Here is a 20,276-nt window from a genome sequence, read left to right on the forward strand (position 1 = left end):
TTCAATTACTGATTGGGACCGTTGGTTGTAGATAAATTATTCTTGATGGAAAACTATGACTCAATTAATTGCAGTTACCACCCGTTCGTATTTGTACGCTGTAAATGAAGATAAACTTTGCGAATACTCTGTTGCATTTATTTTCACGGAATATTGTTTACTACGCTGTGCTACTTTTATTTTTAAATAACTTTATTTTATAGTTAGGTCTGGGTTAGGTCTGGGTTAGGTCTGGGTTAGTCTTCTTTCTGTTTAAATATTAATGTTCAATTACAAAGCTGACAGAGGGGTTTAATAATAATATAAACAAAGTATAAAAATCACGAATTTGTAGTGTTTTCCTGAATCGATATTTCGTTGACAACTTTTCTATTTAATTTCTATAAATACGAACCCTTGAATATCTAAATCTGAAAAGAAAGTTTCTCCATTTATAGCGAATCAATTTTATAATAACGTACAAATACGAGTAAATATCGAGTGTCCCAAGAAGAAAGAGTCGTGGTGGAGTAAAGAAGAGAAAGAGGGAGGGTTTGGTACCATAAACGAATATGTATCCCGAAGGTTGCACGTAAGGGTGGGAATACGCCAGCGTCCAAGACGTAGTGTAGATCCCCTCGCGATGCAATCCCCGTTTCCACATCGTATCGCGACGCATTTTCGCGCTATTTTATTTAAGAAGTTTCACGGCGGGATTATTCTCCATAAAACTCCGATCCCGCTTTCTTCTCGGGCCGCGTTCCGCGGGAAACGCCGAGCCACGTCCGCTGATATTTCGCCGGGGCTGGAACTTCCATTCTTCCCGACGCCTCTGGCTGTTTGCACGACGCTGAAAACTACTCGGTTCAGAGGGGGAGGGGGTGGATAGAGACTCCGGAGAATCGGGGGATTCGACGTCCACGGAACTCGTTACAGAAGTTTTACCGCGATCCCCCCGACGAGACCGTTGTTATAACGTGCGTGTCTCTGTACGTCGCGTGTTTCCTCGAACTTCACCGTTTACAATGCCTCTGCTCCTAAGAGTCCGCGACAATTATAGCAGCGTCCACCAGTCTTACGAACGTAACCGCTCGAATAATAAAATCGTGTTTAAATTGTTCCCAGAGGCCCTCCATTCCTCAAGTATAGTTATTAACTCCTTGCCTTACGATTTAATTTCCAACTGTGCGTGTCAAAAGCGACACCAAGGTTTGAGACGTCATTCTAAGCTAAGGGGTTAAAGCACGATCGAATACGAGTAAAATTCATTTAATGACTTAATAAATTTAAAATCAGTAGTGCAAATCCTGAATCGTGGCGCTAAACAGGGTTCGAGCTCGTACGAATCGCTCTACAAGACGAGGATAAGCTTCTCGCAAGGACCCCGGGATCCTCCGAGTTCTAACAAGTTTTTGATCCTAAGATCAACAAGTTCATTCTTGGCTACGTTCGCATCTTCCATATCGGACAGGAAAGGATTGCAGGTTTACGGTCCACTTTCGGCGTTATCCTCTTCGTCAGTTTCCAGGTACTCGAACTCGGGTTTTTTTAAAGAGATCGACGAAGAATCCTCTCTCGCGTCGGGCAGAAAGGTTTTAATTTTTTCCAACGACGATTCGACTTTTGTTCGCTGGTGAAAAAGTGTGATTTTTTCGCGCGACGTTTCGTTCCCCGCCGGGTGGTGGATCCCGGTCTAAACAAGTTTTATATCTTTCATCTCCCCGATTCGTTTTAAATCTCATTCCCCGCCCTCCTCGACGGCGTCTTTCGAGACTTTCGGTCCGTTAAAAAGAAATATTTCACCGACCGTGCCGAGACGCCGTTCGTGCCCCACGCGACGCTTATTGATCTGTTTACACCTACTTGGTACGCAATGGATTCGTGCCAGGCCCAGCGAGACGCCCGAAGAAGTTTCCACGGTGGCGCATTACAGCCTCGGGGAAACTTTCCTGTCCCGATCTCGAAATCCTCTTAAGATCTTTTTCGGTTCTACACTTTGTTCTACTTTACTTGTCCCCGCGACGGCCCCGGCCAGACAAAGATCTCCGCAGTAAGTGCCGACTAAAACGCGCGCCGTCTAAAATCCTTCGACAATACAGAGCGTGGAGGTAGGAGGGTGGCGAAAAACATCGAAGAAAAGGAGACTGCTCGAGTAAATAAAACAAAATCTCCGGCCAACTTTGTGCTCGTACACCGTCGCAAGAACGGAGAACGCTCGCAGGTGGCGCGACAAAGACCCGGTCGATTCGATCGCGAACAATCCGCCACTCGTTCGCCATTGTCCCTGGAAAATGCGCGGGTAAACGCGGGCTTTAATTGTTATCGATGCTACCCCCGGGGAGCAACGTATCCCCGTTGTCGTCTCGCGCGTAGAAACGCAGAACGACCGGGATGGAAAGCAATTTGCGAGGCAGTTAAAAGATCGCTTAAGCGCCTCGTATCAAATGGCCGCCTGAAAGCACGCTCCCGGTGGATCGAAAGTTAGACGTTACACGGTCGCCCGGGCCCGGGGGCGAAACTTCGAATCGAGTTTAGCCGCTGGCCCGCCAGGAAGGTACAAACTGATCTGCATAGCGGGATCCACGAAAACCGTGACGCGAATTAGACTTATCGGCGGAAGACGCCCTCGTCCGGATCATTTATGGTCGGACATGCGACCCCCTCGAAGTTCCTCGTCCGATGACAGGACAATTAGAGAAAGTTCCGGACGGACGGGGTCCCTTCCAGCCGTTATAGATTCCGCGAGAAAACTTTCCTCGAATCGATTCGACGAATTAATGGACTTCGAGGGGATCCTGGATGAAATTTTCCTCGTTTTTCCACCGACAGATTGTCCATCTTCGAAACTGAAAAATTCGTGCTCGAAACGCTACTTTACGCTCGTGGTACTGTGTGTGCGCGGGAAGTTGACGCATCGTTGCTATTGGTCGAGCGAGGCACGCCCCCAATAGCCAACTTCTCGCGGATGAACAGTACATTTGGAATATGTCAGCGTCATCTAGGACCCCTCACCAATCAAAGTATATTGATTTAATTGAAAATATTCATTGCATTGTTTCGACTATGATTATGAACCTATGTGAAATTGTTTACGAGACCAAAACTTTGACTTTGGACAATTGTAAACTACATGACTCAAATTCGTCATAAATGTGTCTCATGTATATTGCATATGTTCGTATTACCTCTATAGAGTTTGTAATTAGGCATTGCTTGCCCGTTAATACATTTAAAAGGACAGTTTAGAGTAGCATTGCTCCTTTTGAAAGGCAAAGATTCTACGTTTTCCAAACTGAATTGAATTTTTTTGAACACTTAGAACGAGTTGAATAGAAAACAGTGAAGAAGGTAGAAAAACAATCGATTAAATATACCAAAAAATGAACGTAATTATATAAGTAGTATGGGGGAGAAGATTGACGAAGAAATATCGTGGTTAGTCATTTGTATCGGTTTCAAAAGAGAGCACTAAGTTACGGTTTGGGTCGAAACTGGCTAACTCGAGGTGGAATATATTAGCTGTTCAAGGTCGCTGAATAGTTGCCCCCCACCCTAGACTCTGGGAACACCGCCACTTCATCTTTTGTCTGCCCGCTTCGCGTTCACTCCACATCTGTTCTGGTTGAGGGGCAACGCGTGCAAACCTGACACGATCTATATCTCTCATACCGAAGCAAGCTTGCAAGGCATATAAGTGGGAAGTGTCTGACGTGATTGAGGATCCAGAAGGTGATCTTGAGCGATGGTATACCTCGAAGGCAAAATGGATTCCGAGGACAGCGTGGATGCCCTTCGATAAATTGTTGAGCTTAATTTATTAACGCTGTTACGTAATGCATTTATCGGTTGTAGGCGAATTTGCAGCTACGGTTTATGATCCTTAAAAGGAGACAGACTGAGAAGCCATATACGTGGGAATATAGTATCTGACCATAGTGACCATATAGTGACTCTGTTATAAAGAAATCGTTAGTCTGGAACTTTCAAAATGGAAATCTTTACATGATAGATCTAGATTTATTAACGTATAAAAAAAGAGTTTGAAGTGCTATTAACGGATAGAGAAACGAAGGAAGCTAAAAGCCATTATTCGCCTTGTTCCAGAGCGTCAGGATAAACACCTAAATCAGGCTAGAGATCGAAGGAGAGCTCGAATAGAACTTTTACCTACAACCGCAAATCAAACAACCGCAAGTGGCGCCTGGCGCCTGGAGTCTGCCCTTTCAGCAGCTTGACCGCTAATGGAACCGATTTTTCTGAAGCCGCAATAGACACGACAGCCGTTGGCGTAACTTTGACCCATTCATAGACAAAAATGCCCATCGCGCGAGCCAATGCGGCTTTGCCAATTTCTTCGTTTCATCGAGGTCATCTGACATTTTTGCAGTACATTTAATCCTCAAATAAATTATTTTCTACTCACCTACGTGTAAGAAATAAACGCGACAGGATCTGTGATAGGATTTATGAGACACTGTTCTTTTTGTTATCGATCAGCAGAAAATACGAAGATGGTTCTCAGTAATTGCAAGTAATGTATACGAGAATCAGTCGAAGTATGTCCTTTAGAGCTTTAAAACCTGTTTCCCTTTCCGTAAAGCATACCTTCCGTCTCTGCATCCAATTTCACGTTGCAACCTCCTCACTGACGTGACATCCTATATATTCTGAAATTACACATTTTCCAAGCAGTCGAACGATGTAGAAGGTTCAACTTGGGCCATCAAAGGAGACTGAACAGGGTGAAATGCCAGTTATGGCCAAGTTTCGTAGAAATTGGGCCATCATTTGCAGTCCGAACTTGAAGTATTTCGTCCTTAATTTGTTTATTTTATTACGCGTATTACATTAAAACGAGCTGAAATAAAATTTTGATAATTGAAAAGTAAGACCACACTGAATGGGAAAAGTTCAAGAACCGTTTAGCTGCACCGACGGATACCCGGGTTTAGCGATCGAACAATAATTCGTAACCAGACAGCTATCAATAGTTGGCACTTTGCTCCATCGTGGCTGATCGTCGAAAAGCACCCTTTCAGACGGATCAATTAAAAGTACTCTGCCTTAAGACTCTTCCAGGACCATTCACTACCCAGACGCGATCGTAAAAGTTTCCAGCCACAGCACGGAGGAACAATTAAATCGATATTTCCTACTTTTGCTACACTCGTTCTAGCAAAGCGTTCCACTAATGTTCAGAAAAAATTTCAGGAAAATATCATTTTAGAATACTTCGAGGATTAATTTGGAACACTTGATCGAGTAGCACACGTTCAAGTTTCGCAATCGATCAATAATTCACAACTAGGCACCTATCGATAACTGGCACTTCATCCTATCAAACCTGATCGACGAACAGGACCTCTTCAAACAAACCAATTAAAGCGACGACAAGATTTATGCTAGTGGGTAAATTTTTCAAGAATTCACAGAGATCAAAAGAAAAGTTTCAGAATACTTTGATAGCGTGCTACGATTTAGGTACAAATCAAAAGCTATTCCACTGACTGGGAACGTTTGGCTAATCAGCCAGGTTCCTCAAATAATACTCCATAACTAGGCACCTATCGATGGCACTCCATCCCCATCAGAGCCGGATCACCGAAAAGCGCCTCGTCAAACGGTCCAATTAAAAGGACTCTCCAGGACCAATTCACGGGGACCAGACGCGACGGCGAAAGTTTCCAGCCGGCATGAAAGGACAATTAAACCGACGAACTTCGCGCAGACTGGCCATACTTAGCCGGAACAATGCAGTTGCTTAATAATTCTGAAAGTTACGAGATACCGGTGGCTAATTCCCCGACGAAACTTTCATCTCCGCGGGACATCTGGACAGATCTGTCCACTGTTTTCGGGGGATGTCTACGAGAGGACTGGTTGGAGGGGGAAGTGAAAGATTAATCTCGCAAAAGGAGGCGTTCCTGGGTAAAATAGGACCCCATTGTTAACGTAGCGCTCGTTTGCCTCGATTTTTTCCGACGCTCGTTTACCCCTTCAAAGGAACGCGGGACCGAGAGAAAAAGGAAACTTTAATTTTATCGACGCCAAAGGCAGCAAACTGCCTAACGCTGTTAGCGAAACGGAAACCCGCCGGGATTTTCCCACAGGGCGGAAAGTTAGGCGTTACGTATTTACTTCGTTCGTTGTGCCGACTCGCGGAGGCGTATTCTTCGAGGGGCAAATCAGTTTACATTTTCAGCTACACGGTTCGTTTAGAGATTTGATCAACTATGGTAGGATCGCGATAATAATAGGCATTCCAGCAAATTGTTTTGGTGTCAAATCACAGGTATCTTGACCATTTTTACCCTTTGTCGATCACCTTCTGCAAGTTATATTCGACATATTCTCGATAGATTATTTAAATTCCAAGGTAAATAGAAATGTTTCACCCAACCTAGTGTGAGATACTGTAAAATAATTATTGTATGCTTAAAAACAGACTGCTTTCTCCAGTTCATCTTCAAGGTAAAATCTATAAGATCTGGAAATTCTTTTATTAAGCACGTGACAGAAATCAGTTCTCCCTTGTATTGAGATAGCAGGATTGAAATAGGCGTTCAAAAATGAGAATGCAATGCTTCCTCCCTGCGTTGCGTTTGATAAGATTGAGGAAATCGCGGAATTCGGGTTGGGGGTAATCGGGAAAGGAGCGACTTTCGCGATTAAAACGGGGTCGATGGACGGTGGAAGACGCTTCCGGGACTCGAGGGCTCTGCTCTCGAATCTTGGTGCAAGTTTTCTCGAGTCCCGGGCGAGAGGGGGATAGAAAAAGTTGGCCCGGCTGGGCCACCCCGTAGATTTTATCCGGTTTCCGAAAGCGACGACCGGGCGGAAACTTCTCGGTTACCATCCGGCGGGCGATGTTTTCGACGCGACGAAGACAAAACCGTCCGCCTCGTCCTGGAAGTCGCGCGCCGCGATGGAAAGATTAATTACTGTCCGCCGTGGCGCGTTCTCCTAACCTTTCTTTCCGGGCACAAAGCAGCAATATCTTGTTCCCCGGGTACACAGCCAACGCTTACCTACTTAAAAGTTTCCCTCTCAAAGGATTTTCTAAATTACAGGGCTCCGGAACCAAGGCCTTCTGGAAGCTCTCAACACTCGTGTACAATGTACGATAATTTGTAAAATTGTTTTAATATCCCGTTTACCACCTCCGTTGTGTACAAATACACTGGCCATAATAAATTGCAAACGGTAGTTTCCATTCTTCATGATTATTTTTCTATTTATTTATCTGCTGATGAGGCATCTCTTTTGACGTATATGAAACATTAAATGGAGTTACTCAACACTCTCTGAGATATAAATAATTAAAGTGGGACAATTGTAAATTAGCTCCTGACAATTGAAAGTGTGTCTCATAAAATTTCTAATATTAAATTTTACAAAACATCATGTGAATGTCACTTTAATTATTCATATACGCCAAAAGGGACCCCTCCACCATCTCGCGAAATAGGAAATACCAACAAAAGAACTATTTGACTCCAGTTCGAAAAATATTATAAAATTCAGGCGCAGTATGCATCTTGGAATGTCGTCGAAACTTTGTCCAGATATTAATAAAAAATTAAAACGCTAAATTTCTCAATAACATAATACACAAACGCAGCCACTTCCGCACTTTCGTAAGTGGATGAACCAAAATGTTAACAGGGTTGCAACCCGATAAAACCGTACCAGCACGGAAGAAGTACAAATCCAGAACTAGCATCGACCCCCCAAAGAAAGAATTCAACCCCCCCGGGGGTTTGAAGCAGAGTTCCTTGGGAGAGGGAGATCGCGTAGCTCGATGATCGGGGGAACTTCTCGAACGTGGCGAACAAAAGAGTAGGAAACTTACGTCCGACGGAGGCGATACGATCTTTTTAATCTCTGCCCCCTCCGTCCCCCCCGCGAAGACCATGAACCGAGGTAAGATTTTCCCGTGATTTCCTCTCAAAGCCATCGCGGACTGTGTACGCGCGGAAGAGAGATTAATTGCTACAGATAGCCAGCTCTACGGCCTCTTCCAACCCCCACCCCCGTCTTCCCCCAACGGTCTGAAGGATGAATATATGCCGGTGACAAATACAAAGGCGAATCAACCAGATTGTAGCCGTTCCTTGCCCGGAGACGTGCTTCCAGGTCGCAGGGGCGGATAAACGCTGCTTGAAACTTGCCTTTGAAAAATTGAACGCGTCAGGGTCTGAAACCTTGTAAGTTCAACGGCTCCGCGACTTCTACGGAAAGAGATCCGTTCCCGTTAAGTCCCCGCAGGGGTTGTACGACTCCGGAGGAACTTGTTCTCGGGAGTACAAGACGCGCGAAACGTTTAACGTCTCGTTACGTTTCCCGTGGAGCGTGTAACCGACGCTGGGACCGGAATATCACAATGTGGAAAGTCGTCGACGAAAGGCAGAATTTACCAATCGGTGCACGGTATTTACACGGGCAATAATGTACGTTGAAATAAATAATTACGAGCATTTGGCTTCTGCTCAGGATGGTAGAAATTGAGGAAAATTAACTATTAGGTAACTTCTACAATTGTTACTATTTTTCCTTAAAAAAAATTGCTAGTACTCTCAAAGCATGCATCAAGGTATAGTGAAATTACTGCCTCGAGAAGTCTGACGGTTTTGCCCAGAAAAAAATGACTTAGAAACTCTTTTCTTCACCCCCAAAATTCGAAGACTAATATGTTTTAAGTCTTGCTTTCTGTCATGCTTCGATTGATTTGTCCTTAATATTATTATAAAAATTCTTGAGCATCGCGAGGCGAAATCTGACCGTTCTGTCGGGCATCGGGAATTCGAGAAAGGGAATCGCGATAAAGGCAGAACGACAGAAAGCTGTGTTCGCGTAATCCCCGGTGACTGGGAGGACGTTCTGTCATCGCTCGGCTGTACGTTCTATCCTCCGCCATGCATCAAGCTTAAAGCTCCGTCGCTGGGAAAGCTGTTCCGCCCGTCAAGACGTTCCCCGACGCTTGGTCCCGTTAATTTCGCGATATCGCGTTTTAAGACGAGCGATACAATTCGTCTGGGGGATTATGCTCGACGCGATAATGCTCGTCTGGGACGACGTAGGGGGAGGAGGGGCAGGGATCGATCGCGGAGGTTCCACAGAATTTGCGGCCAAAGGTTGCCTCGTCCCCTGCAACGTGGATACCTTGTGACGTTAACGATTGTTAGAGATTTCCCAGCGTTTAGCTCCACAAAGTACCGCGAAAATTTTGTCGAAATTATCCGGAACCGCCAAAGTGACGAAATTACGATGTTTCGTAGAGTTTCTATGGCGAAGACACTTCCATAAAGACGAATTATTACAGTCGTAAATTTCTATTTTACCAATAATCTAATAAAAAGTCAAGCGTTCGCAATGAGATAACGTTTCTCTTCTGTTTATATTCTCTCGTATTATTTTCTTATTACAATTCTGATTCGGATATAAAGAAGCAAAATTAGGAAAATCTATGCTTAATTCCGTTGAAAAATAATTTGTCTGTAAATAGAGGGTTCGAAAGTTTAATAAACACTGTGTTACGATCGAAGCACATCGTGTTTTAACGCGATGCTGTCGGTTCTAAATGTATGTCGAGCAGCGATAAATTAGAAACACCAATTAGGGCAGTTTGATCAAGCCGCGAAGTCCACAATGAAGTTCCAACGACTAACGTTTGTCAAACCTCTGTCTGACGAGTTACGTAGCCGTTGCAACAGTTCGGTGCAAACAAATTGTAGTTTCATTAAATCCGGGACTAACTTCACCGCTGGGGATCAGACGAATCTCGCCACGAGCGCTTAAAGGATCGTCAAGGGATCCAAAATGCCTTGTTCCGTAAACCCGCTCCTCCAGAACAAATATACGCTGTCCGATGTTCACGATATGTCGATCGAGGAAACGAATAAATCACGTCGATTGATATAAACAGACGATCTATGGAAATATTCAACTTTCGAGTTTATTTAAGTGGAACCCTTTCGTAATTTTTCTGTAGGGTAGTTTACTATTTTTATGAGGATCCAGGCGATAAAAAATACTAAAATTCGACGTTTACATCCCTTTAATGTTCCAAACTCTCAAGCAAAGTACATTTGACGCAATCTAGGATAAAAATGGCCGATCGCGTTCTAGAATCAGTTTCAGTTAGCGTTGGCCTAAATTTTAAGCTCGATTGCATCCGAAAGGCTTTAGTGTCGCTCGTGTCTTTGTTTTATCGGACTCGCGACAGTTTTGAAAAATGTTACGCGGTCGCGTGTACTTTCGCGACAGAACTAGATTAAAGCAGAGACGGAGCTCGATAGGGAACCCGAGGTTCTCGCGACGAATTCCTGGCGGTATTCGAGCTTTGCCGGGGCCGAGGCACGAATCTTACGAATCTCGTGCTTGCAGGCACTTTATCTTCAGCGCTGGTGCTTACGTATATTGCTCGTTTGCATCGGGCCACCGCGAGTTTCATTTCGCGAACGCACGAAGAGATGATTCCGCTTCGAAACGCGCAAATAATTACGAAACGAACGCCCGGGCTTTCCCGGTCCCTTAAAATAACCGTTGTTTGCGGAGCTCTGGAGAAACACAAACTCCCGTGCCACTGTTTGCAATGATTTAGCGGGCCGGTGGTCGGTGGAAAAATTGTTGAACAAACGTCTCCAAACCGACCCGCCGTATGATTAGAATAACAGGCGCTGTTTCACGGACGAGCGAAATCAAATTGCGTTTATTAAAATCGGAATTTCTTTAAACAAATAAATCTTTGCTTACTGAAAAAGGCCACTCAGCGAGAGCAAATTTCTAGGCAAGACACTCACAATTTGAAACTTCGACTAGTTTTACCTCACGTGATTTTCCTATTTCATATTCTTAAAGTTTCCACTTTTCAAATTTCTAATAATTTTGCACCGTGAAAAGGGGTCCATCTGGTTCGAATTTTGTTTTCTCAATTCCTCGAGAGATACCTGTTCTATCGTTGGAATTTCTTTAAAAAATTCTGTCTCAGGCCGTGGAAAAAGTCTGCGCGCGCCGAGATAACGGATAACGAGATGCAAATTCCCAGTGCACGAGGATATGTCCGTTAATTCGTCATACTATCGATCGTCATTGGGGCGATTGTGCATCGCTATGATCGTTCCGCGTGACCCAATGAATAAATCCCGCTTGGACGTGATTCACGACATCGAGATATCCGTGCGTGCAATCTGGGTGGTCTTTAGTTATAGATGAAACACCTTCTATCGAACGTTTTTTGAATAATTTCCAATTCATTAAAAAATAACATACGCGAGCGATGGGGCTCGTCTAAACGACAGAAAATCTGAAATTTCACTCCAAGTAATCTGGCAAAATTCAAACATTTATTCCCATTTTTCTGTTGTTTCTTATTTGTACGCAATATTGGAAACCCAACTCCGTTCGAGGATCAAGCTGTTCTTATTCCGCGTGTTTGGGGTCGGATAAAACGGGGAAAGATCGTACAGTCGCCCCCGATTATCTGCGCTTTCGAGACTTATCCGACCTCGCGATGCGTTCCCAGCGTTTATATTTCAACGATCGCGAAAACAAACGGCCCGTCGCCGTGCACGAAATAAATATCCGATAGACGAAACTGGTAACAGTTTCCATTTTTACCCCCGTGGAAAACACAACGATCGATCTGGAAGACTGGAAGATATCGCCGGAGGTAATAATAAGATTTTATGCGTGTTTAGTACAAGCCATTCTATTCGAAAGAAACGAATACGCGAGTAACAGGTGGATCTTTTCGATGTATGAAATTACGGAAAATAAAACCTCCACGATTGAAAAATAAATTACAACATATTTCCCTCCTGGCTTTGCTGCATCGATCGGTTAACCAGCTTTTTTATACCGTATGGAACACGTTGGCTGATACTTTTTATTTGGAAAATTGTTCACCGCGAATCATGTTTGTATTTAATCCTTATCGTGTTTGGCGGGGCTCTGTTATTTTTTAATACAGTTGCAAAATAATATTTATCGCACGGCGTGTTCGGATACATTCGTACTATCAGTGTCAATGGAATAACTATTGAAATATATAACTCGAAAACTCTAATTCTGTATTTTTTTTTTTATTTTTAGATATCAATTTACTGAAAAACAATCTCTGTTACTCTGTGTATCGTTCATAGTGTACATATAATAATTTATTTTAGGGAGATCCAAACAAACACATTCATTTTACATTCGTTTGTAAAATAGTATGTACTGATAGTTTGCATTTAAACTCAAGCTGGCTTATTCGAGTAGAAATATTATTAGGAGTACCTTTCTATATTTACACATTCATTTATCTATTTCTCGATAGAAAACTCCCAAGGAGGATTGAAAACGTGAACTATTAAATCGAGTCGTAAAATGCAATGCACCGATAAAAGTGGGAAGATTGTTCCACGTATATCCACGGTTATCCATTCGAACGTCGATAAACATTGCGTTACGCAGCGATTTACGAATTCTAAGTAAAAGGGCAATTGTTTCCCTCCACGCTGTTGACACGCTCGTACGACACACGGATTGCGTGTTTGCAAACGTTTTTACGTCTATGGAACGTACGAGCGCAAAACACCGGCTGCAACGCGAGAAATGAAAACGGTTTTGCGGTGGGCGGCTGTATTTTCAGTAAACAAAGATCATCGTCGGTTACGATCGATGGCGAAACAAGAACCCGAAACGGTCGTGATCGAATTCCGATTAATGCAGATTACAATGCCCGACGCGGGGGAAACATAATCCGAATCAATCGGTAAAATATAGTGGTTATTAAATTTACCTACGTTCATGGGGTCCGCGATAGATAGCTGCGTACAACGTTACGCCCCGTGTAAACAATTTTCGCGAAATTACAGTTTACCGTGTTAACGTAGAAACGAATACACGGTCGTTCGGGAACCGATCGCCGATTGCTCTAGATTTCGAAACGATATCAATTTTAGCGAAAATCAACCAACAGATTTCGTCGAAAGTAAACACGCATTACGGGTCTCGTATCTCGTTTAATAAATTCGACGATAGCAAATTTTTTTTTGGGCCACTGATACTTGTTAAAAACGAAATTGCATATTATCATCGTTGACTACTCTAAATATCATATAAGTATTTAAACCGATGTCAAAATAAATACAATGTACGAGAGCATGAAATTCGAATGATCTTGAGTATCAAAAATAGTGAAGGTTCGTGCAACATCGTGACAACAAAAGTAACATAGCCACTTGTAAAAAGAATATGAACGATCCCTAATTCTCGACATATAGGGCTCAGAAAACTGTGTATGCGACTCGAAAGCACAGATAGAAAAGATGGAGGATAAGGTAAAAACAATATGGTCGATACAATTTCGTCCGAGAATCGTAGAGACACGCAAGCTTGCGTTTTCGAGCCGGCCGCGCAGTCGAGAGAAATCCCCCTACAGTAATTAAACATCACCCTATCTCGAACGAAGTCTTATTTCATCAGTTTCTCGAGCGTCGCCGATGAATTCCGGCGCGACTCGAGCGTTGGCTCTCATCCAACCTGATATCCACCCTTGCGGGGGGTGCTAGCCGATGCCAACGAACCCTTCCCGCGAGATACTTTCGCCCCCCTGCCGCCCAGAAAGCAGGGCCAGGCGCGATACGCCACGGGGAACGCGGCTAAATGAAAATCACTCACCGAGCTGACATCGATCGCCACCCCTGCCTAGGGGGCATTGACACCTCTGCCTGAAGGACCCTTGCTTCCGTCTAGGAGCCACGTCGTTCCCTTCGAGATCCATCGACATCGAGGCGTCGTCGTCCGCGGCGTCGGAGTCGTCGTTGGCCGCCAGATCGACGTCGTCGCCGCGTGATTGCTCTATATAGCAATTACCAGCGGGCCCGCAATCCAGCGAGCATGCTGGCTCCGTGCTCACTATACTCTCCATCGTCGACGGGAGCTTCTGCTCCAGATTCGGACCCTGAACAGAGAACAAACGACTTCCTAAGCCTATGAGCCTTCTAAAGGAACTCGTAAGATCTAGAAGCTCGAAACGATTGATTCCCAGCTACCTTTTTGCGGTCATTAGGTATCGAACTTTTTCAGATTCGAATAATTGACTGACCTACGTACTAGACATAGTGATTTTAATGAAAATTCACCCCCAAAGTTTGGGACTTGGGACGATATATTCGATGTAAATTGGAATGTTATACGATTTTTAACCTGTGCAGTCTCCAAACGAACCATTTTTCTGTTAATATAAAGTCAGTCAGATAACAATTGCTTAGAAGTGACAAGGTGAATGGTTTGAGGATGTTTGAGTGAGAACATTTTAACAAATTTGTTTCAAAGATTATTTAACCCCCCCACCAGGATGGTCCTTCGATCCTCAAAGATTTCGTTCCAGTTTGACCCACTTTGCGTCGATTTCCAAGTAGCTTTTAATTCCCCAATGATCTGATAGTCTCTTTTCTCGATACCCTGCTAATTTAACCACTTGTACCCACCTCACGAGCAATCAAACCCAATAATCTGCGCAGTCATGTATTACTCCCCTTCCTGCACGACTTATCTTTCTTATGTGAAGCCATTTCGCGTCTTTGTGTTCCAATTCTTCGCCAGGATGGTCTTCACGGGTCTTCATTGTTCGGTTGATCAGAGAACCAGATACTCTATCTGTGCTCCTTCAGACCCTTCACGAAGCTACCAATACTCGTCGACGAAGACGTAGACACTCTCTGGATAGTTTTGGCTCGTATTGACCGATCCGGTGGTTCTTTTTCGGGGTTATCGCGAGATTCGGGGGAAACAACGAGCCCCCCAGGTGGCTGAAGAACCGACCAGACCTCGCACACAGGGACCTGTTGCTCGCGTCGCGACGTTTTTATTCGGAGACCTTTTGAATAAGAGCGCAGGATGTCCGGGGCCGCGTGGGAACCGGCCATATTTTAAAACAACCGCGATTTTCTGGGGAATACACGTCCCTTTTGTTCACGTATGCGGTGTCCTTAATTGCGGCGCGGAGGAAACCATTTTTTGGGTTTTACGTTAAGACGTTCCTTTATGCTTTGGGCAAAAAACGAGCAACGCTTGGAATTTTTTTTTACGAGAAAACTACCCTTTGTATTAAACTCTCAATTTTTTTATCGATTACCATATGTACGAAGACATTGCATAAATTTTTTTATGTAGTTCGCTTTGATACTAAAGGAATTATTAATTCGTCCAGTAATTGGGAACAGAGAAAATTCTAAAATTGAATTTAAATTCAGATAAAATTTACAAATTTACTTATTAAAAATTATTTACGGTTAAATAGTGCAATAAAGATTTAATTGCAGACAAAGTATCCAACGATGATTGTTTTAGTTTATTTTTGGAGCGTGCAATCGCCCTGTGTGTTCTTTCATTTGCAAGTTGGCGACATTTCCAATTCCTATTTCAGTAAGTTGGCCGTATTATTCGGCGAGTAAAGTCGGGGGAAAATTCTCTACGCGAATAACGATCGGTGAATACGGGTTTCAGCGAATTGGATATGGAAGTGACAGAGGTTCCAGTGAATTGCAGACTAGAACGAAAACGGATGGCGTAGTTCGCGTCCGTAGCAACGGAAAATTATAGAGTAACCGAAATCCAGATTGTAACCACGCTCGATGGATATCTTCAGCAATTTTCCCATTGTTCCCATTAACTTCCAAATTACGCAACGTGCAATCCGTTTCGTGTTTTGGGGAACTCAGGAAGTGTGTCGAATGGAAATCATTTGTCTTTCATTGTCAGTGTCGTGGAATTCTGCTTTAAAATGATCGAGGAAAAACATTTTCCATATAATGAAATTTTTTCTGACAAATCTTTAGGAGTTAGTTTATTACGTTATCATTTTTCTGAAATATTTGTAGAAAGAATCGTATCTACAGTTTATTTAGAGTTAATAACAGAATACTCGGACAAAGTTTGATTGAAATCCCTTTGGTGATTCGGGGGAAAATGGGTCACGAGGTACGACAATTTTCCATATAGATAGAGCTCGATTCTCGGTTCCTTCGAAGTTGAAATAAAAATTTCCCCCCCTCTCGGTGCAAAAAAAAAAAATGTGTCGACCAGAAATCAATACCCAAAAATTGCGAACGAAATTGCGTTTAAACGCTTCACGCTAAATTGAGAATTGTTCAAACTTCGGGTAGATGCGTCTGGTTTTGGGGATCGATCATTAACAGTCGCGGCGGATGAATTTGACAAATTGAAGGGTGGAAAATAGTGTTTAACGATCGGAAATGACAAATATTCCACCATTCTCTATTTTCCAACTGTAGAATTCACGGTGAAATAAAAAAATAGGGTCAAACGTTGAATCAAATATTATATTATGAATGACTCAATTTTTAAAGAATTTTCTAATAAAAATTCACTACTGTATATGTGTCTGTAGGTTGGTAAATCTCGTCCCGAGAAAAGCGAGAATAATCTTCAGTACGAGTAAAAATAAATTAAGTAGAAATATCGTGGCTCTTAACACTCTGTGTAAGGTCGCGTGAATTAACTTAACAAACAACGTGCAACAACGGGGGTACGGAATGGAATATCTGCGCGGAGCTTGATGAAAACCTGGCCCAGAAATAAAAAATTAAAACTGCTGGAAAGAGGATCTTGTATTCCACAACTGCACCGAGTTAAATGGCCGGTCTCCTCGGGGTATTTAATTAAATGGACATACTCGACCACGGTGTGTCAAGTTATTTCGAAAGTAACGCACGTAGGATGAACGCCGGACTAATTAAAAAATACCACGTAAACATATCCCTTACAAAACAAAACTGATTTTCCGAAACGTCTAAGCGTGTACTTAATCACTGGCAATTCGCGAGAAAAATTTAACCATAATTAGGCGTACGAAAACATTAATTAAAATAGTAAAGATTAAAGCTATAAAATTTTTGTTCTCAATAATTCAATTATTCCATGTTCAATAAAAACGAAGAAAATTTGATCTAAAATTGTTGGATGAAATACTGTGAAAAATTATTTCTGTAATGGAGAATAAATTTCTGTACGACGTTCCCATTCGTCACATCGATTATCGAAATTTTTTTAGGCTGTTAGAAGCTTATTCATGTCGGTGCGCCCCATATGGCGCACGAGACAGGGAATGAAACAAGGGAGACAAATCTATACGCATTAGGATTAGTATTCTAACACACAGTATGCACTATGTTAACTATGGTGCATTATTCTGACTTAGTGTTCCACATCGCAGCTGCTCCAGACTCTGAATCATTCTTGTATCAGAAACTATAGGACCCTACTGTTCTGAGAAAGGAAGATTTATCCCAAAATGAGCCACAAATAACACTAGAAAGTGAATAGATTCAATTTTTTCGAAGAATTAAAATAGAAATCTTTCTTAACCCAGCATTAAATACGATCTGATGAACATGTCTGACTATCACTCGATATTTCTACTAGAATTTATATTCATATAATTGACAATGGTATTATTCACTTTACATCTCTGTTACCATCTCCTAAGTGGACGAAACTTGCCAATAAAATTAACATAAAACCATTGTAAACGTTTAGAAACGCAATGGTAAGTAGAAATAAGTGATAATGGTCAGACAGAGCAGTTAAAGTAAAAATCTGATCGTGGTAGGCTTTCTTTTCGATAGAACTAAACTTTAATAACGACTTTTGCATTGATAATAGGTACTGGCAGTCGAGTGAAAGACACGAAATCGATTAAAACAAATAAAATCGTCGCCAGTGTTCGCAAACACAGAAAAAGCAAGGGTCGATGGTTGTATCGGTTAAAATTCGTTCGAGTGGTCGAGGTTTTACATTAATGAAACCGTGCGTCGTCGTCCAATCAGCGCGGGCGTGTTCGAGCGACGGTGACGTTTGTTTTACGGGTTTTAAAAATAAGAGGTCACGTACCTGGGACGTAGCCCGTAACTCGATTCGATCGAGGGGAACGCCGGTCTCGTCGTTGGCCCTCGTGGAATTCGTCGTTGCGTTCTCCGGCGGCGGGTCCAAGTGTATCGTGAACGACGCTCCGCGCATATAAAGAATGTCCTCGACCGCATCCTCGTCGTCGTCCGTGTCCTTGCTTAATTCGTCGTTCTCAACGTCCTCGATTAGCTCGCCTAGCTCGCTGGTAGACGGGAACGTGGAGTTCAGCTCTGGAACAGATTGTGCGCTCTAAAGAAAATTGCACCGTCGAACTGATTCCCGTGGCTGAAATAGCAATTCAGGGGGGGGGGGCGAATAAAATGGCCACTGTTACCGTTTATCCTTTATAAACCCCGCGCACTGTTTGCCTTCTGAAGGCAATTATACGGATACCATCGCCGGAAAACTTCGATTCTCAGACAGAAATTGAAGGACAGATTTTGTTAAATATTTAGTAATTCAATTTATTAGTGACCCCATGCTATATTTTAGAAATAGTTATAACAATGGTTATAGGATATAAATCGAAAGGTGAATTTTGGTAAATATTGTACGGTCTAGTTTATGCTCGAGCAAACTAACGTGGATCCCATACTATATTTTAGAAATAGCTTTACCAAAATAAATTAAAAAAAATAATTACTCTCCTGATTGCATTTTATAAATACGAGTCTATTTATACATGTGATCGACTGTGAATAAATATTATACAGGGGAGGAAGAATTATTTTAAGAACAAAGAAACGAAATAAAGTTTAAAACCTGAAGCAGCCACGGTGTGGGGGAGGGCAAGGATTAAAACAGCAACGATTTAGGTCTGGGCTCTCGACCCGACGAAATTAGTATTTTAGTGGAACCGAAGGGCGCATCTGTCGGCGCAAGGCTTATTAAATTTTAAGTGGTCGGATTACCCGGTTGTCCTCGCCTCCCATCGGCGGTTCTCCTCCTAGACCGTTTATATTGTGCATGATAAATCGACGGAAACACCGACGGACGAGGTATCCCCGTCGGAAAGAAAGGAGAACGGTCGAGGGCCGAGCGTTTCAACCGCCCCGAAGCAGCCGGCAATTAAGCACTAATTGCTACAGTCGTCCGGCCGCGGCGTCTCGGGAAAGAATCATTCCAATGGCTACTCGACGTCGAAATCACGGGCAGCCTCGATTGGCCCGCGATCGAACAGAATGTCGAGTGCTGGGCGGATGAGAAACCGACTATCGAGGACGAAGTGAAAAGAATGGCGAATATAAAGCTTCTGCTTCTCAGCGTATAAAAATTTCCCACAATATTTCAATTTAATTTGTATTTATTGCCTCTATATGGCCCGCAGTATCAGCATTTACAAGATTAATATATATTTTAACTTAATCTCGACGAATATAGCTTTGATCGCCGATTTAAGCTCTAAAAAAGGATTTGGTTCCATCGATACGATAAAACTGCAGTCTTTTATCTACCAAATTTTTGATCGACCGCCAGTCGATTGGAGAATCCGAAAAACTAAAACGCGTACGATTGTTCGAAACTGCGAGGCAAGAGATCAGTTCGGTAGGAATGAATAATTCTACCCAATTATTAACATCGTCTCTAATTTACGATTATCCGTTCATCAAACTCCAAGGAACTCGACGGGCGCTCGAACGAGTCTCGCGGCGCCGGCCATCTGGTAAACGACACTTCATAATTGCGCGATATTTAATGAAACCGCGGTCTGTGTTTCAATAAATAAAACGGACGTCGGGAGTCGCGCCGTAGCCGGCCCCCCGGAATTAATGAGAACCCGCGACGGACACGTTAATTAAAACAGATTGTTATTTTCAATTTCCGACCGGCTACGTTCGTTTCGCCGCGAACCAATTTACTTAAGGGGGTAATCTGATAATATTAGACAACAGAGAAATCCATACTCTCGCGCTTTCTTCGAAGTATCGAGTCAAATTCGAAAACTGAAAAATTACAAGACTCTGGATACTTTTGAAACTTCCAATTTTCGTCGAAACGGATAATTATATTTGGATATTTGTCTGATATTCGAATTTTATTTCCGGTCGTTGAACGTTCGAACAGCGCGCCGAACAATTCCAGCCTCATTTCGCGCCATCGGATCGCGAATCGAGCGCGAAACTTTTTATCGCCGCCCTTTCAACTCGGCTCGCTAATGAACGAGTATCGATTCCACGACCTTATTGACAGGACCTACGCTTCGAGTCCTCGAACGTTCCCCTCGCGCTTTATCGTTCGTGATGAATGGTTCTTGGAAATAATACCGCAAGCACTTTTCTTTCTTCCGCACACAAAGGCGGATCGATTAACGTTACAGCGCCTGAATAATTGTTTCAACATTCGTTATTCCCTTTGCAACGGCCTCGGGGCCGAAATTAATT

The 20,276-nt window shown here is 43.0% G+C and overlaps 1 protein-coding gene across 2 annotated transcripts in view; it reads right to left on the reverse strand.

Moving 5' to 3' along the window:
* Positions 1 to 20,276, reverse strand: part of LOC122398727 (pikachurin) — a 198,469-nt gene that overhangs the window by 78,917 nt on the left and 99,276 nt on the right. For both annotated transcript variants that reach the window (XM_043398859.1, XM_043398860.1), the window contains exons 4-5: positions 17,881 to 18,125; positions 13,645 to 13,927 (exon numbers count right to left, since the gene is read on the reverse strand). In XM_043398859.1, the coding sequence (XP_043254794.1) occupies positions 13,645 to 13,927; positions 17,881 to 18,125 (528 nt within the window). The remainder of the gene's footprint in view (positions 1 to 13,644; positions 13,928 to 17,880; positions 18,126 to 20,276) is intronic.

The sequence above is a fragment of the Colletes gigas genome, unplaced genomic scaffold, assembly GCF_013123115.1.
Source record: "Colletes gigas isolate AHSC1104 unplaced genomic scaffold, ASM1312311v1 Colletes_gigas_Sc00012, whole genome shotgun sequence".
NCBI lineage: Eukaryota > Metazoa > Arthropoda > Insecta > Hymenoptera > Colletidae > Colletes > Colletes gigas.